The sequence below is a fragment of the Lissotriton vulgaris genome, chromosome 4_1 (genome assembly GCF_964263255.1).
Source record: "Lissotriton vulgaris chromosome 4_1, aLisVul1.2, whole genome shotgun sequence".
NCBI classification, from domain to species: domain Eukaryota; kingdom Metazoa; phylum Chordata; class Amphibia; order Caudata; family Salamandridae; genus Lissotriton; species Lissotriton vulgaris.
Genome location: NC_141691.1, coordinates 1,342,987,596 through 1,343,013,793, shown reverse-complemented (window position 1 = coordinate 1,343,013,793; position 26,198 = coordinate 1,342,987,596). Strand labels below are relative to the sequence as shown.

At 42.2% G+C, this 26,198-nt stretch overlaps 1 protein-coding gene across 2 annotated transcripts in view; it reads left to right on the top strand.

Moving 5' to 3' along the window:
• RNMT (RNA guanine-7 methyltransferase) overlaps positions 1–26,198 on the top strand; it is a 152,161-nt gene that overhangs the window by 50,801 nt on the left and 75,162 nt on the right. For both annotated transcript variants that reach the window (XM_086965559.1, XM_086965558.1), the window contains 2 exons: positions 1,310–1,491; positions 12,161–12,325. In XM_086965559.1, the coding sequence (XP_086821685.1) occupies positions 1,310–1,491; positions 12,161–12,325 (347 nt within the window). The remainder of the gene's footprint in view (positions 1–1,309; positions 1,492–12,160; positions 12,326–26,198) is intronic.

Below are 26,198 nucleotides of genomic sequence, written 5' to 3'. Positions count from 1 at the left end.
AGTAACGAGATCGTACTTTACCTGCAACCTGAATTTTCTCCCATTGGATAACATTGCCAGATTTATGTTGAAAAGTTTCTAAGTGTGTACTTTTAAAATAGCTTTTATATTCCTGAAAAAAAACTGCAACAACTAAAAAGTTTTTACTAAATTGTTTTCAGCTTAGACCCCAGGACTGAACCTAGGATCCAGTCCTGGAACTACCAAAGTAATCTACAAAGTAATCAACTGTGTTTAGATAGAAAAACTGTTATAATCCAGTTGTCACCGTGGCTGCGCTCCTCGCGCCACGGTGGAATGTTGACATGCGAATGTTCTGCGGGAAGTTTCGCATGTCAACATTCCACCCTGGCGCGAGGAGCGCAGCCACGGTGACAACTGGATTATAACAAAAACCCATTGAGCTCAATGCTAAATTGTGTGTAGAATTGTGTTGCCTACTGCAACCCCTGTACCTATTGTGTTTACAAAGTTTATTGCCTTTCTGCAAAGTACTCATCTGAGACCTCTCATTTTGAGAACAGTATATTTTGATACCTGTTGGTTCTAAAAATAAAACCACTATATCTTTGATATCAAAAACAATTGGCCTGGAGTTCAGTCTTTGTGTGTGAACCCTTTCTCGTCCTTGTCCTGATGAAGACCCTCTAGCAAGGTTCCAGTGTATGCCTGCATCAATTTGGGTCGAAACGTCAACACTCCTTCCTATCTTCAGCCTCTTTCCCGATTTATCATTTGTGATTTTGTTTTTCAGAGGCATGAGTTTGTTTAATCAATTTGTGAACTGTGATTTCTAGTTTGTTGTTATTAACTAGTAGTTATGGTTTATTGAGGTCATAGTGACCATTGTCTTATTACTCATTCAGTCCCTTCACTATCCAACCACTACCCTTCCCTTTCCATCTCATTAGGGGCACTAAATGTGATCAATTATTGATGTATTTTATGAATAATTTTTAAGGTACACGTTGTGAATAAAAACAATGTTGTTATATTCTCTTTGAATTCATTTGTGTTTCTTCGTTTATGGTTTATTCGTTTTAGTATCTGGGACCACTTAGTTTGTATCACTTATTCACCCAGGTCCCAGCGACTTATTGGGTCAACCCGTGTTTTTACAGCCCCTCTCAATGAGGGTGGCGTAATGTTGAGCTGCGCAGTATTGCAAAGTTTGTGCAGAGTAAATGTTGACAGCATATTCTGGCCAGGATGCACTTGCCTTTTACTGCATTTACAGAGAAAATGAACAGATTTGCAATAGTTCAAACACCCCTTGTGCCAATCTAATCACCATCTGAAACTCTTTTAGGAACTTCTGGCTGACAAGTATAGCAATCGGCAAATGTGCTTTGACATCTGCAGCTGTCAGTTTGTGTACCACTATTCCTTTGAGACGCATGAGCAGGCTGACCTGATGCTTCGGAATGCCTGCGAGAATCTCTGCCCCGGAGGATATTTCATTGGCACCACTCCAGATAGCTATGAACTTGTGTAAGTGTTCCTTAATTGTTTTTGTCTATTTACCTATTTTTTCTGTTGTGGTATTTGAAGCAATGCTGCCATTAAAACAACTTTCCATTGTGGATGAGATCCATCTTTGGTTTATTGGTGTTTAGTCCACAATATCCGGCTGTTTCAGGCTTTATATAGTACACAAGGGGGTAGCTGTTCTTAAGGAGATAGCGAAATACAGGTAGGAAAATACAGGAATGATGCTAGGGGCGATAATACGGGAAAGTGGGAAGCTTTCTTATTAGAAAGTGTTGCCCTCACACACCTGCGAAGGTGTCATGCTTCATCATTGGGCTTTTTTGCTCTTCATGGGGTCGGCGCTGCAATACCCAACAGGCCCCACAAGAGGACTCTTTGGCGGAGATCTTTTAAAGCAACACACCGTGATGGTGAGTGCAAATATAGAAAGACTAAAGGTTTCTCGAGATACTGGTGGTTCTCCACTGACTTCCTGGTAATCTTTTTTGAAAAAGTGGCTCATGCTGCCGTAATTTGTGACATGTTCTCACAGCAAAAAAATTGCTGAGGGAAATCAAAATCCGGCATGATTGCTGGGCATTAATCTCTTTAATAAAATTCCACTTTTGAAACTGAAGTAATACAGCTGCCCAGCTCTCTGGACATCAATTGTACATTGAGGCCTTCCATCTCTGAGTTGCCAAACCATTTCATGCTAGGATTCGGTCTCCCCTTATCTAAGTCTTGGTCTTTCTTCAGATTAACGTCATGAACTCTGTATGATGTAGTTAAGTGTGTGTTCTACCAGTCGACATTCCCTTCCAGTTTAGATGATGCCAGCATCGCTGAACCTAAAGTGGAGATTTGTTGGCTAGGAAGCATAATAATGAGTTCGAGGCATATGGGCTGCAGATGGTACATTATGAATAGATCGCCATCTGGTGTTGGGCTCGGACGATTGCACTTGTTTTTCTCTTGGAGAAGTCTTTTGTCGTCACAAGACTGGTGACTCCTCCTTTGGGTGCTAGTGCGCATGGGCATCGGCTCCATCCTTAGATTGTTTTGCCATAGTAGGGTTAGATGGAGTAGTATGATGGAATACAGATAGAAATGCCCATGTAAGTGTATCTAAATAAGATAGTGTTGGAACAGACGCAGGTTTCCGGGGAGGCTGGGGGGGCATGTACCACTCTGCAGCCCTCTATGCCAAGAACAGATGCATACTGGTAAGTAGCATATTCCGTTCGACTCCATCCTTAGATTGTTTTTTTCCGCCATCGGGTTCGGATGAGGATTGAAGCGCTCCGGATCGACTTCGAGAAAAAGTGATATTTCGTCGCGTTTTCCCTTTCCAATTCCTCGGTATTGTTATCGAACGCGATTTCATTTCCATTTCGACGCGTTTCGACTCCAACAATAGACATTTTCTTCTACGTCGACGAGACCGGGAGGCCTTTCTCGACATAGTCCAGGCCGGAGTCCATGGAAAGGACTCCATTTAAGAGATGTCCAACGTGTGGTGCTAAGTTCCCACAGAAGGACCTACACGAGGTGTGCAATCTCTGCCTATTACCTGAACACGGATCCAGGGACTGCGAAGCCTGCGCAGCAATCTCCTCCAAGTCGACGATTAGAAACCGTCGAGCTCGAAGACACGAGATTTCAAGAATGCAGTCGGAGGCAATCCCGGAGCTGTTCGAGGACCAGCACCTCGAAGAAGAAGAAGAGGAACATGAAGACGAGTCTGGGTCGGAAGGGGGCGAGTCTGATGTCGAAGAAATCGACGTTCAACAAACCGTGAGTGACGACGTCCCGTTACCAAAAAACCAACCCCTTGTGGTACCGACCCCGCCTTCGAGCCCTGTCAGACCACCGAAGAAACTTTCCGACGCCCCGCCTTCGGGCCCGGCAACGAAACCGAAACTCTCGGCCTCCCACCATGTCGGATCCGAGAAACGGTCGACATCGACACCGAAGCTCCATACAAAGGAAAGCTCGGCATCGAAACATTCCATGTCGAAACCAAAACATGCTTCAACGTCGAAGACTTACTCGACACCGAAAAAATCGGAATCGAGCAAATTCTCGGTGCCGAAAACACAGAACATGAACGGTCAGAAGCAAAGGCACCTTTCGGAACCAAAAACTTTGGTACCGACACAGGAGCAGCGGACAGATCCAAAACAAAAGACTTTGTTTATCGATCCGCAAACTGGCAAAGTGGTGACAAAATCACCTAAAAAGAGGAAGAATGAAATAGATGACAAAGCTCTTTCTCCTAAAAAGAGAACAATGGGGACAAATACAACTCCTCCCCTTTCTCCTCAGCCTAGAGACACACCCTCTTCTCCTATTCCTCACACTAGGCCAGCTATTCCTCCACCTTCTACACCAAGACCATCTACACCTCAAACAGATGTAGACAGTAATACAGGGGAGGGAGAACCTCATGGAGATGACAACACTATCCCAGATGAGGAAGACCCATGGGAAAATTATGATGCAGGGTCAGAAGATAACGACCCAGAAGTATACCCCTCAAAACCTTCACCACCTGATGATAATACAGGTTTTGTGCAGTTGATTAATAGGGCAGCTAAATACCATAAGGTAGATTTACATACAGATAAAGAAAATTTAAAGGAGAAACCCTTTGTAAGAAAAAGGGATGGGGTTTTAGGTATTCTAAAAAAAGTGACAGTTCCCTTTTCCTAAGTTTGAAATAAAAGAGGCACAGGGCCTCTGAGGGATTTTAAACCAAAAGTCAAGGATGAGCCATATATTGTATCCAGAGTTGCAGAGAGATTGACAAATTTACATTTGTACCACTTTTCAAAAACAATACAAACAAAACATTAAAAACTTTAAGAAAAACTAAATGTAGCGAAATGTGTCGACGCGGCGTTTCGGTGATGTGAGTCGTCACCTTCTTCAGGACAAGATTTCAATTAAAAGCACTACAGAATAAACTAAACAAAAAACCAAAAATTTTATTTAAACCAAAACATTTCTAAAACGTTTTGGTTTAAATAAAATTTTTGGTTTTTTGTTTAGTTAATTCATATATAAAGATCACCCAGAGCACATCTGAGAAATTGGTGAGAATGCACATGTTAGAAATATTATTGGATCATACTAGAATACAACAGTATTTTTCCGTGCCGATTAGTTTAAAAACATTGTATTCTGTTTCCATGGAAATATGGAGTAATTGTATTTTATATTTTTTAATTCTGTAGTGCTTTTAATTGAAAATATATATAATAAAAATTCTTTGTAAGAAATACTCCTTTGTGTGCACATTCTCATCAGTCTTCTTTGCGTAATCTATTTTGTGAAGCAATCTTTGATGTACTGTGTTTGTGAAATATGTTTTGATGTATTGTTTTTGAAAAGTGGTACAAATGTAAATTTGTCAATCTCTCTGCAACTCTGTGCTCTTTCTACACTGGATCTAAAAGACGCTTACTTTCACATCCCAATTCACAAAGCCCACAGAAAATACCTCAGGTTTTTAGTAGAAGGACAACATTATCAGTTCAAAGTCCTTCCGTTTGGGGTCACAACAGCACCAAGGGTGTTCACAAAATGCCTAGCAGTAGTTGCAGCACACCTAAGAAGACAAGTAATACATGTCTTCCTTTACTTGGACAATTGGCTAATAAAAGCCAAGTCACAGGAAGAATGTCTTCAAAACACACAAAAGACCATTCAATTGCTGGGTTTACGGTGAATTACACAAAATCCCACCTACAATTAAACAAGATTCAACAATACCTAGGGGCTACTATAGACACAGAAAAAGCCAAAGTATACCCCAATCCAATCAGGATCCAAACAATGGTCACGTTGAATCAAAAATTTCAACCACAACACTCACTAACAGCTCGAGTGTTCATGCAGCTGCTAGGGATGATGTCCTCCTGCATACTGCTTATACCATATGCCAGACTACAAATGCGTCCACTGCAAGAGTGTCTAGCGACACAGTGGAATCAGGCTCAAGGTCAGATTACAGATCTGGTGTTGGTAGACGACCGCACACATCGCTCTCTGAAGTGGTGGAACACAACAAACATTTCCAAGGGACGTTCGTTCCTAGAACCGATTCCACAAGTGATACTAACAGCGGATGCATCGCTCACCGGATGGGGAGCGCATATGGGGAAATATACAGTACAGGGAAAATGGAGTGTACAGCAAAAAAGACTGCACATCAATTATCTGGAACTACTAGCAGTGTTTCTAGCATTAAAAGCTTTCCAAATGCAAGTCCTCAACAAAGCAGTCCTGATCAGAACAGACAACATGACTGCAATGTATTATATTCAAAAACAGGGGGACGCACTCTCTCCAACTATCCAGACTAGCACAGGACATTTGGAGATGGGCCATTCCTCAAAAGATCTATCTGTTAGCCGAACACCTACCAGGAGTTCAAAATCAGATAGCAGACATCCTAAGCAGAGAGTCAGAACAAATACACGAATGGGAACTGCACAACCAAATACTGCAACCATTCTTCCAAAGATGGGGACAACCAGAGATAGATCTCTTTGCCACTCATCAGAACGCAAAATGCCAAAACTTCGCATCCAGGTACCCACACCACCTGTCCCAGGGCAATGCGCTATGGATTAATTGGTCCAACAAATTTGCTTACGCTTTTCCCCCTCTCCCACTAATTCCATTAGTGGTTCCGAAACTGCAACAGCATTCAATGACAATGATACTAGTAGCACCCACGTGGGCAAGACAGCAGTGGTTCACCACGCTACTACAACTCTCACAGGTGCCACATCAAAAGCTGAGATTATTACCCATGCACCTTACACAGAACCATGGAGAAATAATGCACCCAGATCCCAAACAATTGAACCTAGCGATCTGGCGCCTGAGGTCATAGAATTTGGATACTTAGATTTACCTCCAAACTGTATGGAAATCATTAAGCAAGCCGTCCTACCACCAGAGCATGCTATGCAGCAAAGTGGAAAAGGTTTGCTGTATACTGTAACAGTAACGTCAACCCTCTGGACGCATCCACTAAACAGATTATTTGCTATCTACTACACTTGCAGCAATGTAACCTTGCCTACACCTCTATTAGAGTACATCTTGCAGCTATAGCGGCGTACCTACAAAACAGACAACATCTTTCCCTGTTTAACGTACCAGCAATAAAAGCTTTTATGGAAGGCCTCAAAAGAGTAATTCCACTAAGACTACCGCCTGCCCCAGTCTGGAATCTCAACATAGTACTTACCAGACTAATGGGACCACCTTTCGAACCTATGCATAGGTGTGAAATACAATTCCTCACATGGAAGGTGGCTTTTCTTATAGCTATTACTTCACTCAGAAGAGTAAGTGAATTGCAAGCATTTACAATACAAGAACCATTTCTGCAGTTACACCAAAATAAAGTGGTTCTTAGAACAAACCCAAAATTCTTGCCTAAAGTAATTTCAGCATTCCACATCAATCAGCCAGTGGAACTACCAGTCTTCTTTCCAAAACCACAGACGGTAGCAGAAAGGGCCCTACATACATTAGATGTCAGAAGGGCGATATTGTACTACATAGAAAGAACACAAACTTTCAGATAGACAAAACAACTATTTGTAGCGTTTTCTCCTACACATAAGGGCAATCCTATCTCTAAAGCAGGCATTGCCAGGTGGATTGTAAAATGTATACAAATATGCTACTTAAAAGCAAAGAGGAAATTAACTGTTCCTCCTAGAGCTCACTCTACACGTAAATTAGGAGCATCTATGGCATTCTTAGGAAACATTCCCCTAGATGACATATGCAAAGCAGCTACCTGGGTTACACCGCATACCTTCACAAAGCACTACTGTGTAGAAGTGCAGGCAACACAACAGGCTAGAGTGGGACAAGCTGTACTAAAGACTTTATTTCAGACTGTTGCAACAGAAACTGGTGACCACCGCTAGGGAGATAACTGCTGTATAGTCTATTCATAATGTACCATATGCCTCGAACGGAATATGCTACTTACCAGTATGCATCTGTTCTTGGCATAGAGGGCTGCAGAGTGGTACATGCCCTCCCAGCCTCCCCGGAAACCTGTGTCTGTTCCAACACTATCTTATTTAGATACACTTACATGGTCATTTCTATCTGTATTCTATCATACTACTCCATCTAACCCTACTATGGCAAAACAATCTAAGGATGGAGCCGATGCCTATGCGCACTCGCACCCAAAGGAGGAGTCACCAGTTTTGTGAGGACAAAAGACTTCTCCAAGATAAAAACAAGTGCAATCATCCGAGCCCAACACCAGATGGCGATCTATTCATAATGTGCCACTCTGCAGCCCTCTATGCCAAGAACAGATGCATACTGGTAAGTAGCATATTCCTTGTCATGATCGCTCCTTGAAATACTTGATATTCTCTCATATAGTTTCACACTCCTCTAAGAGTTGAGTGCAGTAGGTAATTGAGGAAACATTGCAAGAGCACCCCAGATCTTCTCATTCCCAGGTGCGTCCTTTGTATTGCAATCTATTTACCTATTCAAGGTTTCTCATGCACTCTTGCCTTTTGTTGCCATTACCTCCGTGGCTCTCAGGTTGTGGTTACTCCCTGCAATGCTATACTTCCCATGTACTCTAGCAGACAATGGGGTGGCCATAGTCTGTCTTCCTCAGAGGTCTCACGGGTGGTGAACCACTGGCTGCTAACCGTTTTTGTTTTTAAAGCTTCACGATATAAACTAGAGGAAAACCGAGTTCAGAAATTTAATTTGGCAACATGTTGGTTTCAGAACCTAAGGAAAGAGCCACATCTAGTTGATACATTGCCTAAAGAGCTCTCAGAGAAGGATATATTAGCCATAATTTTCTAAAACCCTGGTGAAGCAACCTGCTGATTAGTGTTTCCAAAACTGTAAAAGACTACAGGAGAGCAGGCTCTCGCTTCTCTTGGTTCTTGAGTGCTTGATAGCGTTTATGGTGAGATGCTTTCAGCATGTGCTGTTACTTCCTCTGGTCGCCCCACATCGGTTTGACCATAGTTGATGCATGCTGGAAGCGTGTATTGCTCTCAAAAACCTATCTGAAAACTCCCCCAGAGATGTACATTACTACTGCAAGAGGGGAGAAATGCTGAAGCCATCCAGGTTGATGTGCGGGAAAGATCATCAAATCAGGGGGAGGCATCTCTATCCAAGTGTTGGTGTTGGGACTGGAGATAGTGGAGCCTGTCAGTGGTTTGATTCAGGAGAGCAGAGCTTACTGGCGCACTGGCTTTCTGCACCTGCTTGCCAGAGTTAGACCATAAACCGAGACTGCTCATCCCTTGTTTAGAGGAGACATGGATATAGTGCTTCTCTCCCAAGCACAGAGAAGAAGTGGCTCCAGAAATGCCAACCCTCTGAGTAGATTCAAATCACACTGATGGCAGCCAACATGAAAGAGAACAATGGGGCCATGTCGCTGGGCCATACAAGAAACCTTTACTAGAGCCAAAATATTCAGGAGTTAAAACAACCTCGATCCAGACGCAAGCTCATGGGTTCAGAGAGTAGGTAATAGTTATAGGCACAAAAGTGACTGCCCATTGAGCTTGTAGTTGGAGCCATGTCTAACTCCTTAAATAGCGTATGTTCATCGTGGTTGCTGGTTATTTTTTCCTTGTTTTCTGTTATTCTTCTTCTTTGTCAATTATTGTAGTCCATGTATCTCCCTAAAATTGTTTTCCCATTAACTAGAGGAGGTACCAGGGGTTGTTGGGCAATTGGAACTCTGGAAGAGTGAGGGAAGCAAGCCTCCATGAGCCCCATAATTCTGACTCCATAATAAAGGAATGAAGTTCCTATGGTGGCATGTGGTACTTTGGGTGCTAAGCATAGCAAGTGCATATTGATTTTGGGCGAATGGCTGAATCCACATTTGCTTTGGTGATTAGGGTGTACTCTGATAAGTTGCTCCCACCCTCTTCTCCGCCCCTGTAAAATAAATAAACAGTAGCACTTCACCATAGTTGAGGAAAAGCACAACATAGAAATAGTCCAGATAGCCTAAATCCAGTAGATCAGTATGAGGCTACAAGGAAAGTATGTAGAATCAGACCTTGCCATGATCATGCCGCCGTCAATCTCTGTCAAAAGTGTCTACAGTAGTGAACATCCTGCATGTGTGCCTAGTCTTTACAAGTGATTAACGGGTTCTCACTCTTAAATATTATGATTAGGTTATATCCCCTTCATAGAAAATAAAATTCACCTCACCACCTACTCCTGAATCCGATGGAAGGATTGGATTGGATTACTCTTCTGTAATGGAAGCAACTGTGCTGGCAGATTGTATGCTCATGTTGCTTTTCTGAACAGTGAATGACAATATGAAACAATGTCACCTCTGCACCTTTTTTCAAGTCTGTCCTTGCCTTGTTTACTAGCAAGGTGATCTGCAATCCTTTTCTTTGCAAATCAAGCTTCACTAAAATAAAATGTAACTTTTGCAACTCACAAACTCTTTATTCACCTGCATAGAAATTCTACCAGGATCAATTATATTTTATTCCTGCAGTCTTGCCTTTATAGCACTGTACCACAAATATGTGAAATATAGAGGTGGTGAAGAATTGCACTCTTGTTTATCAATATGTCCACTTTTGTAAAGTTTGGGGGGCTACCTCTGAGGGGGTGTTGGGTAGATGAAGAAGGTGAAGTGGGAACTAACTTTCAATGAGTAAAGGAGGAAAAGAGTCTATCATAGCCCATTTATAGAGAGGACAGCCTTCTGTGTGTGTCCGTGGCATTGAGATCACCATTAATCTTATATATATATATATATATATATATATATATATATATATATATATATATATATATATATATATATATATATATATATATATATATATATATATATATATGAATGTATGTATGTCTGTCCTTTATGCATTACTACACCATTCATCCGATCTGCATGAAACTTTGGGAAGTTGTTGAGTACACTCCCGCGAAAGTTTCTGGCAAAAGAAAAAAGAAAAATTTGTTAAATATTGGCCCCCAGGGCCCTCATAATCTTTCCAATACTGAACGTTTACAGTTTCCGGTGCGACTCGCTTTTGCAATGACTATCAACAAAGCACAAGGACAATCGCTGCAAGTGTGTGGACTAGATTTGGAGAATCCGTGCTTCTCACATGGACAACTGTATGTGGCCAGCTCACCCGTCTGAAAACCTTCTGATTTATTCCTGTACGCACCAGATGAAAAAACAAAAAATACTGTGTATCCACAAGCACTCTAATAAATAAACAGAATTAAACCAACACTTCAAAATGTTTTCCATATTAAAATGAATACGTTTCAATAAAAATGACACAATGTAAACTGAATGTTATCGTAACAAGTTTCCTTAAATGTCTTTTCTTCTGAGATCGCAGCAACGCGCGACGGGTAAGCTAGTTAGTTATATTATTTAAAAGAGGAGAGTTATTTGCGGTAACTCATGTTGCCTTTAGTGGTTTGATCTTTACAGAAGTAGCAGCTGTGTATTCAAAGTATTTTTTATTTTCATTTGTCATTTTACGGAGCAGCACATGTACACTTGTATACATTTGTCTTACCACCAGCACCAACAACACAAATGATTTGAGAAATGATGAACAATCTGTTATACAAGAGAAACCACGTTTTGCAAATATCATCTTTGCAATTGTAGGTTGTAAAATGTTTGGCCAATTAAAGGGAAACTGACTGTCTGTTCTTTGGCTAGTCAGGGTATAATATGGTAAGCCTTTGAAAAAAGGAGATGTGCAGGTTTGCTAGCCCAAGTTAAGAGGTTCCCAAATGAAATCAAGTAGAATGTTTGCAAATGTACTTTTTAGAGACTGAGGAAGAAATAGGTATATCAGATTTATGTCTAGAGAAGACAGTACTGCCTTTGGGTGGAAAAGTCCTGATTTGGAGACTTGGGATGTCTCAAGTGAAGTGATTGTCAAGTAGAAGAGTGATGTATTAATGAGTGGCATATTACTTTTTGGAAATGAATCAGTAGAGTTGGTTGTAAGCTACAAAGGAGTGAGCCAGAGGGGGTGCAGGACAGCAGAAAGTGGTTTGAAGAAGTTAAGCAAGCACAGTCGAAGGAGCTTAGAAGATGAGGAGTAGGAGAACAGGTAATAGTGTATAAAGCATACGCTTTCACTATTTTGTTCTTGTAAGATAACTGAATTGCATTAGTGGTTGATCTCTAAACTTTGGTCTGCTAAGGGAATTGCTAAATTCTTATATTGTGAACCAATATTAATTTGAAAATATGTTCTGATTACTATTTGAACAAGTCGTAGAACACACATTTCTGATGTTTGGCTAATACTTGAATATGAAGAGTTACACTTAACTGCACCTATGTTGTTTCTTTCTGTGTCTTCGACCTCCTCTTTTACATCTTTTCTGCAAATGAGGATATTTTAGTGTGAGGTACGCTTGTGTTCCTTGATTGTATTCTATTTTACTACAGAATCGTAGCTCATGTAATATCTACAGTTAATCTAATATATTATAAAAGATTATAGCTCCGCCACTTGATTTTGCAGTAGAAATTGTGAAAAGTATTGTGCTCCGTACAGGTAGGTGTTTCTATAAACCTTTCATTGAGTTGCTGTATGTTATTTAGCTAACTGCTGTTTTATTATCTTCTGTGCAGAAAGCGTCTAGAAGCATCTGAAGGAGACTCCTTTGGGAATGAGGTGTACAGGGTCAAGTTTCAAAAAAAGGGGGACTACCCTTTGTATGGCTGCAAATACGACTTCCACTTGGAGGGAGTGGTTGATGTCCCAGAGTTCTTGGTGTATTTCCCTTTATTGATAGAGTAAGTCTGTTTTATTTCACTTTCTCCTTTTTCCTTTTTTTCATTTATGTACGTCTTGAGCAACATCAGCAAGAAATAAGCTGGTATGCCCTTTACTTGAAGGCTTATTGTTATCCAGTTCATGCCTGCGACATGCTCCCTAGGACCTACAATGACAGTATTTTCGAAGTCTAATTTTTGTGCCTGACTTTATCCTTCTGAATTGTTTGATTTACTCACGTCCCTGATGTTTAGTAGTTGCCTATTTAGAAATACAACAGCATTCCCTTTTGCGAGGAATTAATACTTGGCAAAATTTGTTGACTTTTTCAATGGTGCCTTTTTTAGGTCTCGCCTGGCGTTGCAGCGCGAAGCTCTGTCGCCAGCGAGACTTATTGTTGCTGTGTTGCCTCCCAAGTGGTACAGACTGGGGCGCATGCCGATTTGGGTCTGTGGACGCGCTTCTCAGATGCGCTTACATATACACGCGCACACAGCCCCTGCTTTCGCTTGGCTCGCATGCAGTAACGGGGCGCCCACACAGCCAGCCGATATATATATATATATATATATATATATATATATATATATATATATATATTACCTACTGGCGGTCGCCAGTAGGTAGTTATAGTTAGGATTATTTTCAATGCAAAATCTCAACATTCTATTGTGTATAACTTTGGCGCTGGTTGAGGAATCTGCCTGAAAATTTTCTCAAATTTGCCTCGCGGCGCCCCGGTCCTTCCCTGAAAGTTTGGGGGGGATTCGTCAAGCAGGGGCCGAGATAAAGGGGGGGGGGGGTCCCAAAACGTGTTTTCCCCATGTTAATTTCCATAGGGCGGTCGACCTCACTTTTAGCCCGAACGGCTGAATGGATTTCCACCAAACTTGGCAAAATTGTAGGGACTGGTAGCCCGATGTGCCTTTGCTATGTCTCAAGATATGTGCTCCGGTGAATTTTGAGTAATTTAGGTTCAAAAATATATATATATATATCTATAAGCGCGCCCCGGTACGCGCACCGGGCGCACTACGCGAGATTGGCTCTCGGGTGTTTGTAAACATTCCAAACAGTCCGGAGCGGCCGCCATCTTGTGTCTTGGTAGGATCGAGACACAAGAGGTGGCAAAAACAAAGGGGGAAAAGACCATAAGGGGGCAGAGTAGAACCCCCTGACCCCCTAGGTTTGATGTGAGGGCTATAAAAGGGCCCCGCGGGGCAAATTTTCTTTTTTGGGGGGGGAGCGCCCGGTACGCGCACCGGGGAGCGTACCGGGGAGCGTACCATGGGGAAAAAGAATGACAACTTTTTTTAAAAATGTAGCCTTTTTTTTATAAATTTGAGGTAGTTCTAAAAACTGTTTTTCTTTCTTCTTTTTGTTGTTTTATATTTTTTTATTGTTTTTTTTTTACATTTTTTACTTTTTTTAGCTTTTCTGAACAGTTTTATATTTTTTTGTATTTTCTTTGGGGAAACAAAAAACAGGGAATTGAAAATGGCTCAACTGGAGCACAAAAAAAATCAGGAAAAATTATGGTTTCCTCGGGCATTTGTGGTTATCAATAGCAACATTAATTAGTGTGATGCTTTGCTGACCGTAACTAATTGTTTTGTTGCAATATATACAAACAATTTTGTAATCCTTTAACTTTGTTTGTATTTTTGGGACTGTCTCCCTTGCCTCTGGACCCGATAGAGTGGGTTCTTTGGATGTTGAGGCTCTGGATGTTGATTGGGGTAGCTTACTGCAGAGGTCCCTTAGCTCTGCTGAAGAATAGTTGTTAGGGTGCAAACGCATCATGTGCCGAATCATAGTATGATTCCCAAAGGAATATTTTTTGTTAGGGTTCCCCCTGGACAGCTCAGCACGACAGATCAGACAAGTCACCTTCGCAGCGTTGACTTTTTTGAATCCCCTTGTGATTTTGAAAAACTCCCATATGAAGTGCTCTTTTGGTTTGTATGGAGGATTATCTTCAGGCAGGTACTCCCTTGTCTGTTGCTCCTCTTCATCATCCTCCTGCTCTTCTTCTTGACCACCAATGTGATCTTCTGGTGGTCTTTTTGATGGTGGTGGTGGTGGGGCAGATGCTCCAGCTGCTGATATGACTGTAGCCATCTCTGTAAGGAAAAAGCAGGTCTTTCTCACTCCAATAACAAAGTGAGAATGCGGAAAAAAGGTGGGGGCTTTGATCATTTGGAAAACAAAACTGTTCTGAACCAATGAAAAGTGGTATTTTCAAGTCACATGATCCGGGCTTTCATCATTTGGAAACCAAAACTGATCTGAACCAATGAAAAAGTGTTATTTTCAGATCACATGACCCGATGGGCTTACGCTACGCGCCCCGGGGCGCGCTCGGCGGCGCTTATGTTGCGCGATCGTATGCGCTCGGGTGCTTCCGGGTGCGGTTACGCCGTGTGTCTTATGACGCATCACGCGGCTACGCAGACGTCACGATGTTGTTTTCGTTTGCGCCAATAGCGCTAACGGGACGCTCCCCGGGGCACGCCGTAACATTGCGCTCACCGGTGAGCGCATCGGTAAGTGCACCGGGAGCGCTCCAGGGTGAAAAAGAAAAATAAAAAAATATATGAATATACTTTAACCCCTTGCACGCTGATGACGAACCACTCCGTCATCAGCTGCGGGTGCGCTGTGCTGATGACGGAGCGGTTCCGTCATGGCCCGCTCGCCGCTCATGCGCGGCGCGAATTCCGCGCCTGCGCTGAACGTTCTATTGAGCGGGGCGGGCCATAACGGAACCGCTTCGTCATAAGCACAGCGCAACCGACGCTGGTGACGGAGCGGTTCGGTCACCAGCATACGACCGCCGCGCGGCCGTCCCGCCCCCTTAGCGCTGCGGCGGAATAGCCGCCGCAGCAGCGAAGGGGTTAAAAAAAAGTATTATATTAATATACAATATAGGATTTATTTTTTTAAAAATTACCTTTCTTAGCTATAGACATTTGCTATTAAATAACCTTCGAAATACACAAAAAAATACATAGGTTTGAGGCCCTATATATAGTTAGGAATTAGCATTTAAAAAACCTATGAAATTCACTGAAAAAACCATAGGTTTCACACCAGTTATAGTTAGGAATTAGCATTTAAAAAACCTATTAAATTCACTGAAAAAACCATAGGTTTTACACCAGTTATAGTTAGCTGGAAATTTTACTGACATAAAACCATTGAAATTCCACGTTATATTAGTTGGACTCACTATAAATTGCGCGCCTGCAATGCACTGCTGATGACGTCACATATTACATCACTCATGACATGGTAATTCCAACATCTACATACACATCCACTCATTCACCAACAGATCTATATAGTCACTCATGCATGTACTTACTCATCATATGTACTCATACACCTATACATCCTGTTACACACTAATACTCATCCATATAGTTACTCACACACAAATTCACACATGCAAATAAACTATCAAAAAACCATTTACTTGATTATACTGCTATATACACACACCACTACACATACTTCTACAGAAACGGAAACATATTTACTCTCTTAAACAATCCATTATAAAAACACATACTCACTAACCCACCCATACACACAATCATCCACCCATACAGTCTTGCACACATGCTGTCTTCAAAATAAATACAAATAGTGAGTCACTCATTCATGCATCTGTGCTCTAAGTAATATCCCCCACCGAACCATACAGACACTGATACTCAAAAAAACAACTAATAACCCATATACACACTCATGTAGCTACTCACCAACCCATGCATCCACTTATACACAAAGTGAGACACAGATACAGATATTTAAATATTTAAACATTACTCGCTAATATATGTATTCACTAAGATACATTTAATAAGTCAGTTAACCAATCAATTTTACACAAAATAACATCCATTTAGACATTTATTTACCCATTTATTCTTCCATCAACCTTTAGATATACATATATAAAAAATATTTATTTTTCAGAAAGATACACATTCACTGGATGATGTCATCAGTGATGTCATTTGAGATGTCATGAGTGATGTCACTGACCATGTCATGAGTGATGTAATATGTGACGTCATCAGCAGTGCATTGCACGCGCAAGTTATAGTGAGTCTAACTAACTATAACGTGGGAATTTCAATGGTTTTATGCGAGTAAAATTTCCACCTAACTATAACTGGTGTGAAACCTATGGTTTTTTCAGTGAATTTAATAGGTTTTTTAAATGCTAATTCCTAACTATAGCTAACTATGTTTTTTCAGTGAAAATATATATATATAATATAAAATTTCTATGCCAAAATGAAACCCCTCATTTTGTTCCTTTTCAAATTAAATGTATTAAGTGTTACCACTTTATTCCAATCAAGATGACTTCAGGTGTGCCATACTTTTGTCATAAGTAAGACTGTTAGCGTTCTAGTTGTTCTTTAGAACACCCTGGGCCATTCTGTCATTGGGCGATAGTTGGGCTACATCTGGCTGATATTTGGGCTACATTTGGGCTCTTTTGTCTCTGGTGGCCATCTTGGGAGACTGCATATCAGAATTCTTTTAATGAAATATAAGAGGATTTGAGAAGTCACTCAAAATGTGCCCTAATTTTTCTTTCTTCAGCACTAATCATAATTTCTATGGCAAAATGAACCCCCTCGTTTTGTTCCTTTGCAAATTAAATGTTTTAAGTGTTAACACTTTATTCCAATCAAGATGACTTCAGGTGTGCCATACTTTTGTCATAAGTAAGACTGTTAGCGCTCTAGTTGTTCTTTAGAACACTCTGGGACATTCTGTCATTGGGCTATAGTTGGGCTACATCTGGCTGATATTTGGGCTCCATTTGGTTTTTTTAGGTCTCGCCTGTCCATGCGCATCGAGCTTGCGAGACTATGGGGGCTTAACCACTCTTTAACTGACTTGCAAGGAATCGTGGCGATTCCTTGCAGTGCTCGTGACTTTTAAGCTCAATGCGCATGCGCATTGAGCTTAAAAGCGCGTGCACATCAGTTCCCTCAGCCGCACTCCAGGCCCCCGCTCCGCCCCCTCCCCTGCCCGCCGTGCCGCATTTCTCCTCCCCCCCTCCCCTTATCTGCCTTCCCTCCGTCTGTTCCCTCTCCCCGCTCCGCCCCCTCCCCTGCCCGCCGTGTCGCATTTCTCCTCCCCCCCCCTCCCCTTCTCTCTCTTCCCTCCATCTGTTCCCTCTCCCCGCTCCGCCCCCTCCCCTGCCCGCCGTGTCGCATTTCTCCTCCCCCCTCCCCTTCTCTCTTGCCTCCGTCTTGTTTTTTTAGTAGTTAAATTGAACCAGAATTCAGACAGTTACAACTCTATGCTGACACCAGTGAAAGCGCTGCGCAAGTTCGCCACGTTCAACTGTACGGCGCTTTCAAACGAAGACACATTTGCATGTTAAAACTAGGTGGGCACTGTACACTTTTGACACACGTAAGATGGCGTCTTTGCCCACCCCGCTGCTGTGCAGCATTTTAATGTTCCGACGTGGTCCCGTCGCCGAGCGCTTCATGATTCCGGAGCTGGCTTTGACGTGGCAGCCTGGATGGAAGAGCTCAGCTGAGCCTCAAGCTATCGTATGGACAGAAGGGGGCAGCAGAGCCGACTGTACCTGTGAGTACCTAGTTTCATGCCAAGTATAAATCACCCCATGCCACTTCTTTTCAACAGGACAAGAGGCGCTATAGCCTAAGGACAAGACGATCCTCTCAGTCCCGGCCCCACCTTGACACCAAGTGTACTCCTTTGCCACTTTTCTAGCTTTCATGATGCTTTACTCCTGGATGGACCCTTGTAGAGCAGAATCTTAACTTTGCACTTTAAAAAGAAAGCGTTTATAGTGTTTAATACTAATTGCTCTGAGAAATCTATCCCCAAATTGGAAAGGTTCTTTTTTCTAACGTTATTTTAATTTGCGTCCCCGTCCAAATTTTAAATGTTTCAATTTTGAGTCCGATAAAAAAAATTGTTGCCACTCCCATTCAAAATGTACCAATTATAGATTTTGACTATGCTCATTATTTTCTCAATATTATGACGGTCGTAAAAGGGGATCGAATTGCTGGGTCGTAATTTCATCTTTTGACGCGTAATTCTGGTATACGCAAACCAGTTAGAGAACTCTCTTCTTTGTCTCCACTATAATTGGCCTGTCATATGTTCTATCCAGTTTCAACATTTTTGCACAAGTCATGATTTTTAACACCACGATCATGACTATTGCAAAAAAATCACAATGGGATAACTAGATGTGCTTGATCATTGAACATAATTTAAAAAAAAATAATAATACTTACTTTTTGTAACGCTTCATACTATACTTTTGCTGTTTCCGAGCACTGCAAATAACTGGCTTTACTACAACTCAGTTTAATGGTACTAAAATTACCCACACTTGTAGGCTAAGTTGGCTTTTCCTGTATTCTAACTCATGACTACACTAATAGTGCTCGCCTTCAAAACACATGCACGCTCGAAAATTCTGAAAGTCATATTTCAATGACGCATACTTCGAACCGTACATGCTACCTATGGCTTGTAACCAGTCATGGGCAAGAAATACATATCCTCCATGCAGCCAATTAGTACAGGCATGCTCAGCACCGAGAACTAGAGGCACCTATAACCTCATCCGAAATCAAAGATGCGAAATGCTAACTTGCCAAGGCAAAAATCAGACTCCCGCTGGAACTTTACCAAGCATATGCTGACTTCCTAGTCCCAAAACTGGATAAACTGTACAGTCAGCAGCAACTGAAGTCACCCGACTGCCCACCCTTAGGGAGGCCCTTTTGGTCTCGATCCCCAAGCTTGGCAAAGACACTACTGATCCCTCGTTTTACAGACCATTAGCAATCTTACTCTCGGATTACAAAATTATGAGCTGAATTCTCGCAGATCTCATGCTACCATTGATTTCTCACTTCTGCAAACTAATTTGGTGCAATGGTTGCCACAGAGCGGCACTAGCTAAACTTGAATGCCCCACTGATGGAGGCAGCCTGGGAATAACAAACTTTGAGCACTACTACCTTGCATAGCAGCTACAATGGGTTTGCCGCTGGTGTCACTCATCTCAACAATAAGGACACAGCACCAGCGGCATAGTAAGTGGAAATAGTATTGCACCACTACTGTCAGTTTGTGCATTCTGTCCCTCCTTGCTACGGCTTAATAGGAGTGCTACACATGTTTTCATAGACGTTTACATATCACTGCACAGACCCCCTTCCTATGCACGACCATCCTACTTCAGAGCAAATTAAACCCTGAAACTGTCTAAACCGCAGCTAACCTGAAGCAGTGGCACTGTGCAGGATTAGTGACTGTGGTTGGCGTGTTTCACTATGAACATCTTTTGTCCTTTCATTCGATTATGGACCAATCCAACATCCACAGAGGTGAATTCTTAACCTACAACACTTTGACTCGCAATCTTCAATCTAAATGGAATACTGTACTTGATGAACAGCAAACACATGTGGTCATACAAAAGTGTTCATACTATGGGCTCTGGCCGACGTCTCCACTAGGTGACCAAGGCGCTTGGTGCTCACATAGATCACCTTGGAATGGCTCCAAGACAAATGAAAAACCGAGTTGGGGAGGGCTTTAAATAACACAGAATGAGAGAACACTGGCGTACCCAGCAACAGTTTCCAGAAACACAACATTCAAACGTGTACAGTTCTTTGTAATGCACAGAGCCCATTTTGCTGCTGGGAAAATACATATTTTTTTCCCTTTGAATAAATGCCCACTGCCGATTTCAGACATGTTGGACATGCTATGGTCCTGTCCCTCTCAATCAAATTTCTGACTGAAAGTCACCTCTGACCTAGAACAGATAACAGGACATACCACTTAGCATACCTGGGAAGTTTGCGTTCTAGGCATATTAATCAATTGAATTGGGCATTTGCTTAGTATTTTCTTTAGTCTTCAACATGACTGGAGCAAATCTTCCATCCAAGCCCTAACAAATATAGATTTTTGTAATGTATTAAAATGTATGACATTTTGCTTGTTTCTGAACAGTAAGAGATTTTTCATTCTTTGCCTACAAAACAATAACGTTGGCATTTTCCCTGCTTACCTCCCTGCCCGTATTATATCCATTGGTGCATAACCATCCATTTAACCACTTTTCTTAGGTTATAGCTCCTCTGCCTGAAAACTGGAAGCCAGTTTTCTGTGTTTTTAGCAGCAAGGAAGGTATTTAGACAACAGTCCATCAGTAAAGTCAGTCAAAGACTAGGGGGCACCACCACCACATCCACCACATCCACCACCACATCCACCACCGCATCCACATCCACCACTTCCACCGCATCCACCACTTCCACCGCATCCATCACCACCACATCCACCACTTACACCGCATCCACCACCACCACATCCACAACCACCACCACCACATCCACCACCACTTTCACCACATCCACCACCACCACATCCACCACATCACATTTGTATTTGTTAGATGAATACATCTAAGTCACGTACATACAAAACATGTTGCATTACAAATGGTATAGGTGTCACATTTGAAAAAGTTTAAAGTATTGGCATTGTAAATGACAAAGCTATTAATTTGGCTATTTTCAAGACCAACACATAAAAAAAAAAATGTATTTACAAAACCAATAGCTCCAACTTTTCTAATGCGAGACCTATTGCATTTCCAATGCTTGTTTGTCTCTGGTGGCCATCTTTGGGCTACATTGGGCTCTAACATATATATAGCCCAATGTAGCCCAATATATATTTTTTCAAAGTTAATTTTCATAAAAACCACTGGAGCACATATCTTGAGACATAGCAAAGGCACATTGGGCTACCAGTCCCTACAATTTTGCCAAGTTTGGTGGAAATCCATTCAGCCGTTCGGGCTAAAAGTGAGGTTGACCGCCCTATGGAAATTAACATGGGGAAAACACGTTTTGGGACCCCCCTTTTATCTCGGCCCCCGCTTGACGAATCCCCCCGAAACTTTCAGGGAAGGACCGGAGCTCCGCGAGGCAAACTTGAGGAAATTTGCAGGCAGATTCGTCAACCGGCGCCAAAGTTATTCACAATAGAATTTTGAAATTTTGCATTGAAAAAAATCTTAACTATAACTACCCACTGGCGACCGCCAGTAGGTAATATATATATATATATATATATATATAATATTCTACATACACACACACACACCTTCACGTGCATAAGTCAGCTTAGTGGGTTGGGATCCTGTGGCATACGTAGTAACTTTCAGGTCATCGACAGTTCAGAGCCAAAGAGAGCGGGCTCCCCCTTTCGTTACATGCAAATCTTTCTGCGTGTGCGAGGTAAAGAAAGGGTTATAGTGAATGCTAGTTTTAATATGTTTTCATCGTAAATGTAAATGTGTTTGTATTTATATAGCGCACTTCTACCCTGAGGTCTCGTAGCGCTGTATTCATACCGCTGTGGAACCCTTCCTGGCTTTCCTTTGAGATGTCCACTCCTGGGCACCCCCAAGGTGAAGCCAGGCATCCAAGCGCTGCTGGAGCCGTTGTGGAGATTAAGCAAGCTATTGCCCAGAGTCACAGAGTGAGACCCATGATTAGACTAGGCACTGAGGCGAGAATTAACAGGTCCGGGGAGATTGAGTCCAAGAGCCGCCGAGGCGGGAATTGAACCCTGGTCCCGGGTCAGACCTCTGCATCCGGGTCTGCCGCTCTAACCATTGAGCCACGCTTCTCCACATTATCTCTTGTTGCCAGAACACAATGGCAACTGTATTATTTTATTGCTATTATATTATCAACTGTAAAATGATGCTCGTGAACAATCCCCACTCCTGTGTAGCCTACCTGATATTTGATTAAAGGTGTCTTGCCGCCCAATACTATAGCGTCTTCCGCCGTCCTGAATGGGTGGCTTGTGTTCATTCACAAATCCCAGAGAAGGGCAGACTGAGCCCCGAGGGCTGGCTGGTAATGTACAGACGCCAGGCAACACTAGAGCGGGTGCGGGCGGAAGGGCCTCTATGTCACAGGTCGCGGCCAGTGTTTAGGGCGCGGCGGGCGCACTCGAACCGGAATGTTCAAGGATGGGTTGGATGCAGGCATCGCTCAGGCGCCTTAGAAGCTCTGTTTTCATTAAATACGGAGAGCATGTAATAAGGATAAAGCAAACATTACGTTTTAACTGCACATCCGGGTGCTGCAAGGCATCTGTACATGGAAAATGTATATTTTTCACAAAGGGCTCGAAAGCGGCGCCCTAGCTCTCTATATACATCCGTAGTGTAACTGGGTACTCAAGGCCTGCATTACAATCCATATTTAAATGAGGGGTTCCCAAGTTCTAACTACCGATGCTCTGTCTGTGGATTCCTCCTGAAAGAGCCTATGTTTTTATTCCTCCCCTGCAATTCGGAGTAGTGGCAAAGGCATAGCTGCTATTGGTGCAGCAGATGCAGTGGCACCAGGGCCCAGGGGCCTGAGGGGCCCACTAAACCCTGATTACTGCTGTATTTTATCATTCAAACTTCAGCCAAGGGGCTCATTTGGTTGCCCTGCAACGAGTAGGAGCCATGACACCCTGGCTACTCTACTGAGCACAGGACCAGACCTACCCTCAAATATTCGGAGGGGCCCTTTACTATTCCAATCTTTAAGTAGAAGTGAAAATATTTTTGTGAACTTTGAAATATTTTCAGTAAATAGTAGAATAAAAATGGCTGCATTTGACGAGTCGGCATGCGCGCCTGTGGCCATTGACTGACATGCTGCTCCATTAAATGAAACACCCAGTCCTTTCCTGGCTCCCTTATAGTAATTTGTTTTTTGATGTGATCGTTCCGGCCCTCAAGTGTTCGAACTGATATTTTAAGCAAGTACTCCTGGCCCTGCCTTGTTGGACTATTTTAGGATAGTCTCCCGGCTGAAGACTACATTGACCGTTAAAAGCACTTTACCCAGAATTTAGGTATTTACCAGAGATGGTGGCTAATAATCAAGTAGAGGACATTTAAAGATTGGTAAAGCCAGAGGGAAATGGGCTATAAAGCTATTAGAACATTCCACACATTAAAGGTCAAATGTTCTACACTAATATTCTACATTAAACTGAGGGAATCAATATGACAAACTTTGGAATGTTGAAGCAGAATGTCTGTAGCAGCCATTATTGGCCCTGAGCTACTTCTTTGTCATCAACGGATCGCTCAACATTTAGTTGTTCTCATGGAATGTATATTTTAATTGGGGAGGGCGAAGGCGGGTAGCTTTTTGACTGTAAACAATGCATTGCGTACAAACTATTGGCTTTACAGGTTGTAAGCGAGGGGGGCTTCCCTGGTGAAAATCTGTATTGTAACAATGCTTCTCATTACAAGATCCCCCTTTTCACCATCTCCTCTGCCGATTAAATTATAATGCGTACCATTCCAGCACACCTGTCCATGGTTGTAAAACGCTTCTGCTTGAACCAACTCTTGTGCTAGATAAAGCTTCCTGATGAATGTAAACAGTAGACAACTCTACGGGAGCTATGGGCAGCCAATTATCTGGCTCAAAGCAAGATTACCAGTCTAGGAAAGGTCCCTGGGTATGCACTCACAAGGAAATATACTCTATTTCCGTATCTTAACAGTCTAGATATTCACACAAATGTATTCCCACCAACACGACCCAATCAATCACAGTGATGGTAAATGGTCAATTTCCACACTAAAATTGAACGTTCACAGTCTTTTTAATTAAAAAACATACAAAATTATGTATATACATAAACAGATTAAAATTTCAAAGAAAAATCTTTGAACATATTCAATAACAAAAAAAACAGATATTCAAAAAACAATTCAATATAAATATTAGACAAGCATAAATTCATATATCACAATCCATATATCACAAACATGTTAAAAAACAGTTATAGCAGACAGAAATACTATATAATCATGACAAAAAAAACCTCTACAGTGTGGCCTTTGGATTTCTTTGCCACTTGAATAACTAGATCCAATGGTCTTCAATTTGTTTGCACATGGTATAGTCAATAGTACCCTGAATAAATTAGTATCTATTGCTTCCCAGACCCTACTTGGATTCTGCACAAAGAAAAAACAATGCTTCGACCCATTTCGGTGCTGTAGACACTCGATATTGTAGCACCTTCTTCAGGACTGCCGTTTCTTTGGGGTCACCGGCTTCAGGGATTGTTATTTAACACCCTCCCTAATGGGTATAGATAGATTTCACCCCCGGGGGGTTCTCAGGACTATTGTACTGCTTTGTGCTTTCTCGGGTGGAATGAGAGTCCTTCCTCTTCGCTGATAAATAGCTGAAGATGAAGGGAACTTTCCACTTCTTTGTAGTTTTATGGGTAATTTTCCAATCCTCTTCTTTGACTGTATATGTCACTTAAAATGTTGTTAAAATTGTTTCTGGACGGGCATAAATCCGCAATGTTTCGTTGGGCAACTTGATTTATTCTTGTTAGCTCCGCATTCGTGCTTCACACCCCTTCACCTTCACACCCCTTCATCTTTGCACACCTTCTCACCCTCACACACCTTCTCACCCTCACACACCTTCCCACCCTCACACACCTTCCCACCCTCACACACCCTCACAAACCATCTCACCCCCACCCTCACACACCCTCACCTTCACACACCCTCACACACACCCTCACCCCCTCACCCCCTCACACCCTCACCTTCACACCCTCACCTTCACCCCCTCACACCCGTCACCCTCACACCCCCTCACACACCCTCACACCCCCTTACCCTCACCTTCACACCCTCTCACACTCACACCCCCCATGATAAAGCATAGCATAGCAAAACTGAGCATTTGCTCACTCTGTCTGTGCAGCACAAGATACGTGTGTATATTTCTTGTTTCAGACGACTTCAATAAACCCCTGAGGAATCGATTTTAATTAGTACATTGATTCCTTTTTTTCTTTGTCGTTCTCATTCTCCTGTCATACTGTATTCTCACATCCGGCTGTAAAGCAGACCAAAAAACACTTTTGCACAAGGCTGCCATATTTCAAACCTAAAATGTCTGTTCGAGAAAGGAGACCAAAGATTCAGAATTTTTTATGAGCAAGGAAGTACATTCTCAGTATAGCGTGTGAACTCCTGGGGCAGTACAAACTGCACTCAAAGGTAGCAAAGGAGCCAGTTACATTCTCACAACTGTGCATCTCAGAGTTTCTCTAGAGACTGTATTGTGAATAAAAGGATCCTCTAGTAAATAAAGACCATTTTGATGCTTCCTCTGCAAAATCCAAAGAATAAGTAGTGTGATTTGTTTTCATTCTTTTCCTTACATCCTTTATTGCACTAGAATTAAGCAAGACGCTTCAATAAAATCTAATAAAATATGATCCATTTCAATCTGCTTCCCAAGCTGACATCGAGGCTCCAATGAATTTGGATCCTCACTCAAGCCAATAAAACTGTGCCTCTTCCCTCCTCGAACCCTAGATAGCCTTTCAAATATATTGAGCAGAATCAAGTCGGGCTCTCCTAAGGGTCTGGTTCTCCCACATACTCTAGCCATGGATGTGGCTGAGAAAATTGGTCACACTTTACTCAATGTCCGATCTTTCTCTGATCTGGCATTATTCCAATGGCATGTAAACATGCGATGGTCAAAGCACTTATGAAAAAGTCCAGTCTTGATCCAAGTGTTCTTGCAAAGTTTCACCCTATATCCCTGTTACCCAGTCTTACTAAAATACTTGAGAGACATACGTACTTCGTGTTATTGGAATTCTTAGAAAAGTATGAAGTCCTACATGCCACTCAGACTAGATTTCGACACTGAGACTGCTCTCCTGGCATTTGTGGAACAAGCCAAAGGTCTTCTTGATCAGGGAGGTTCA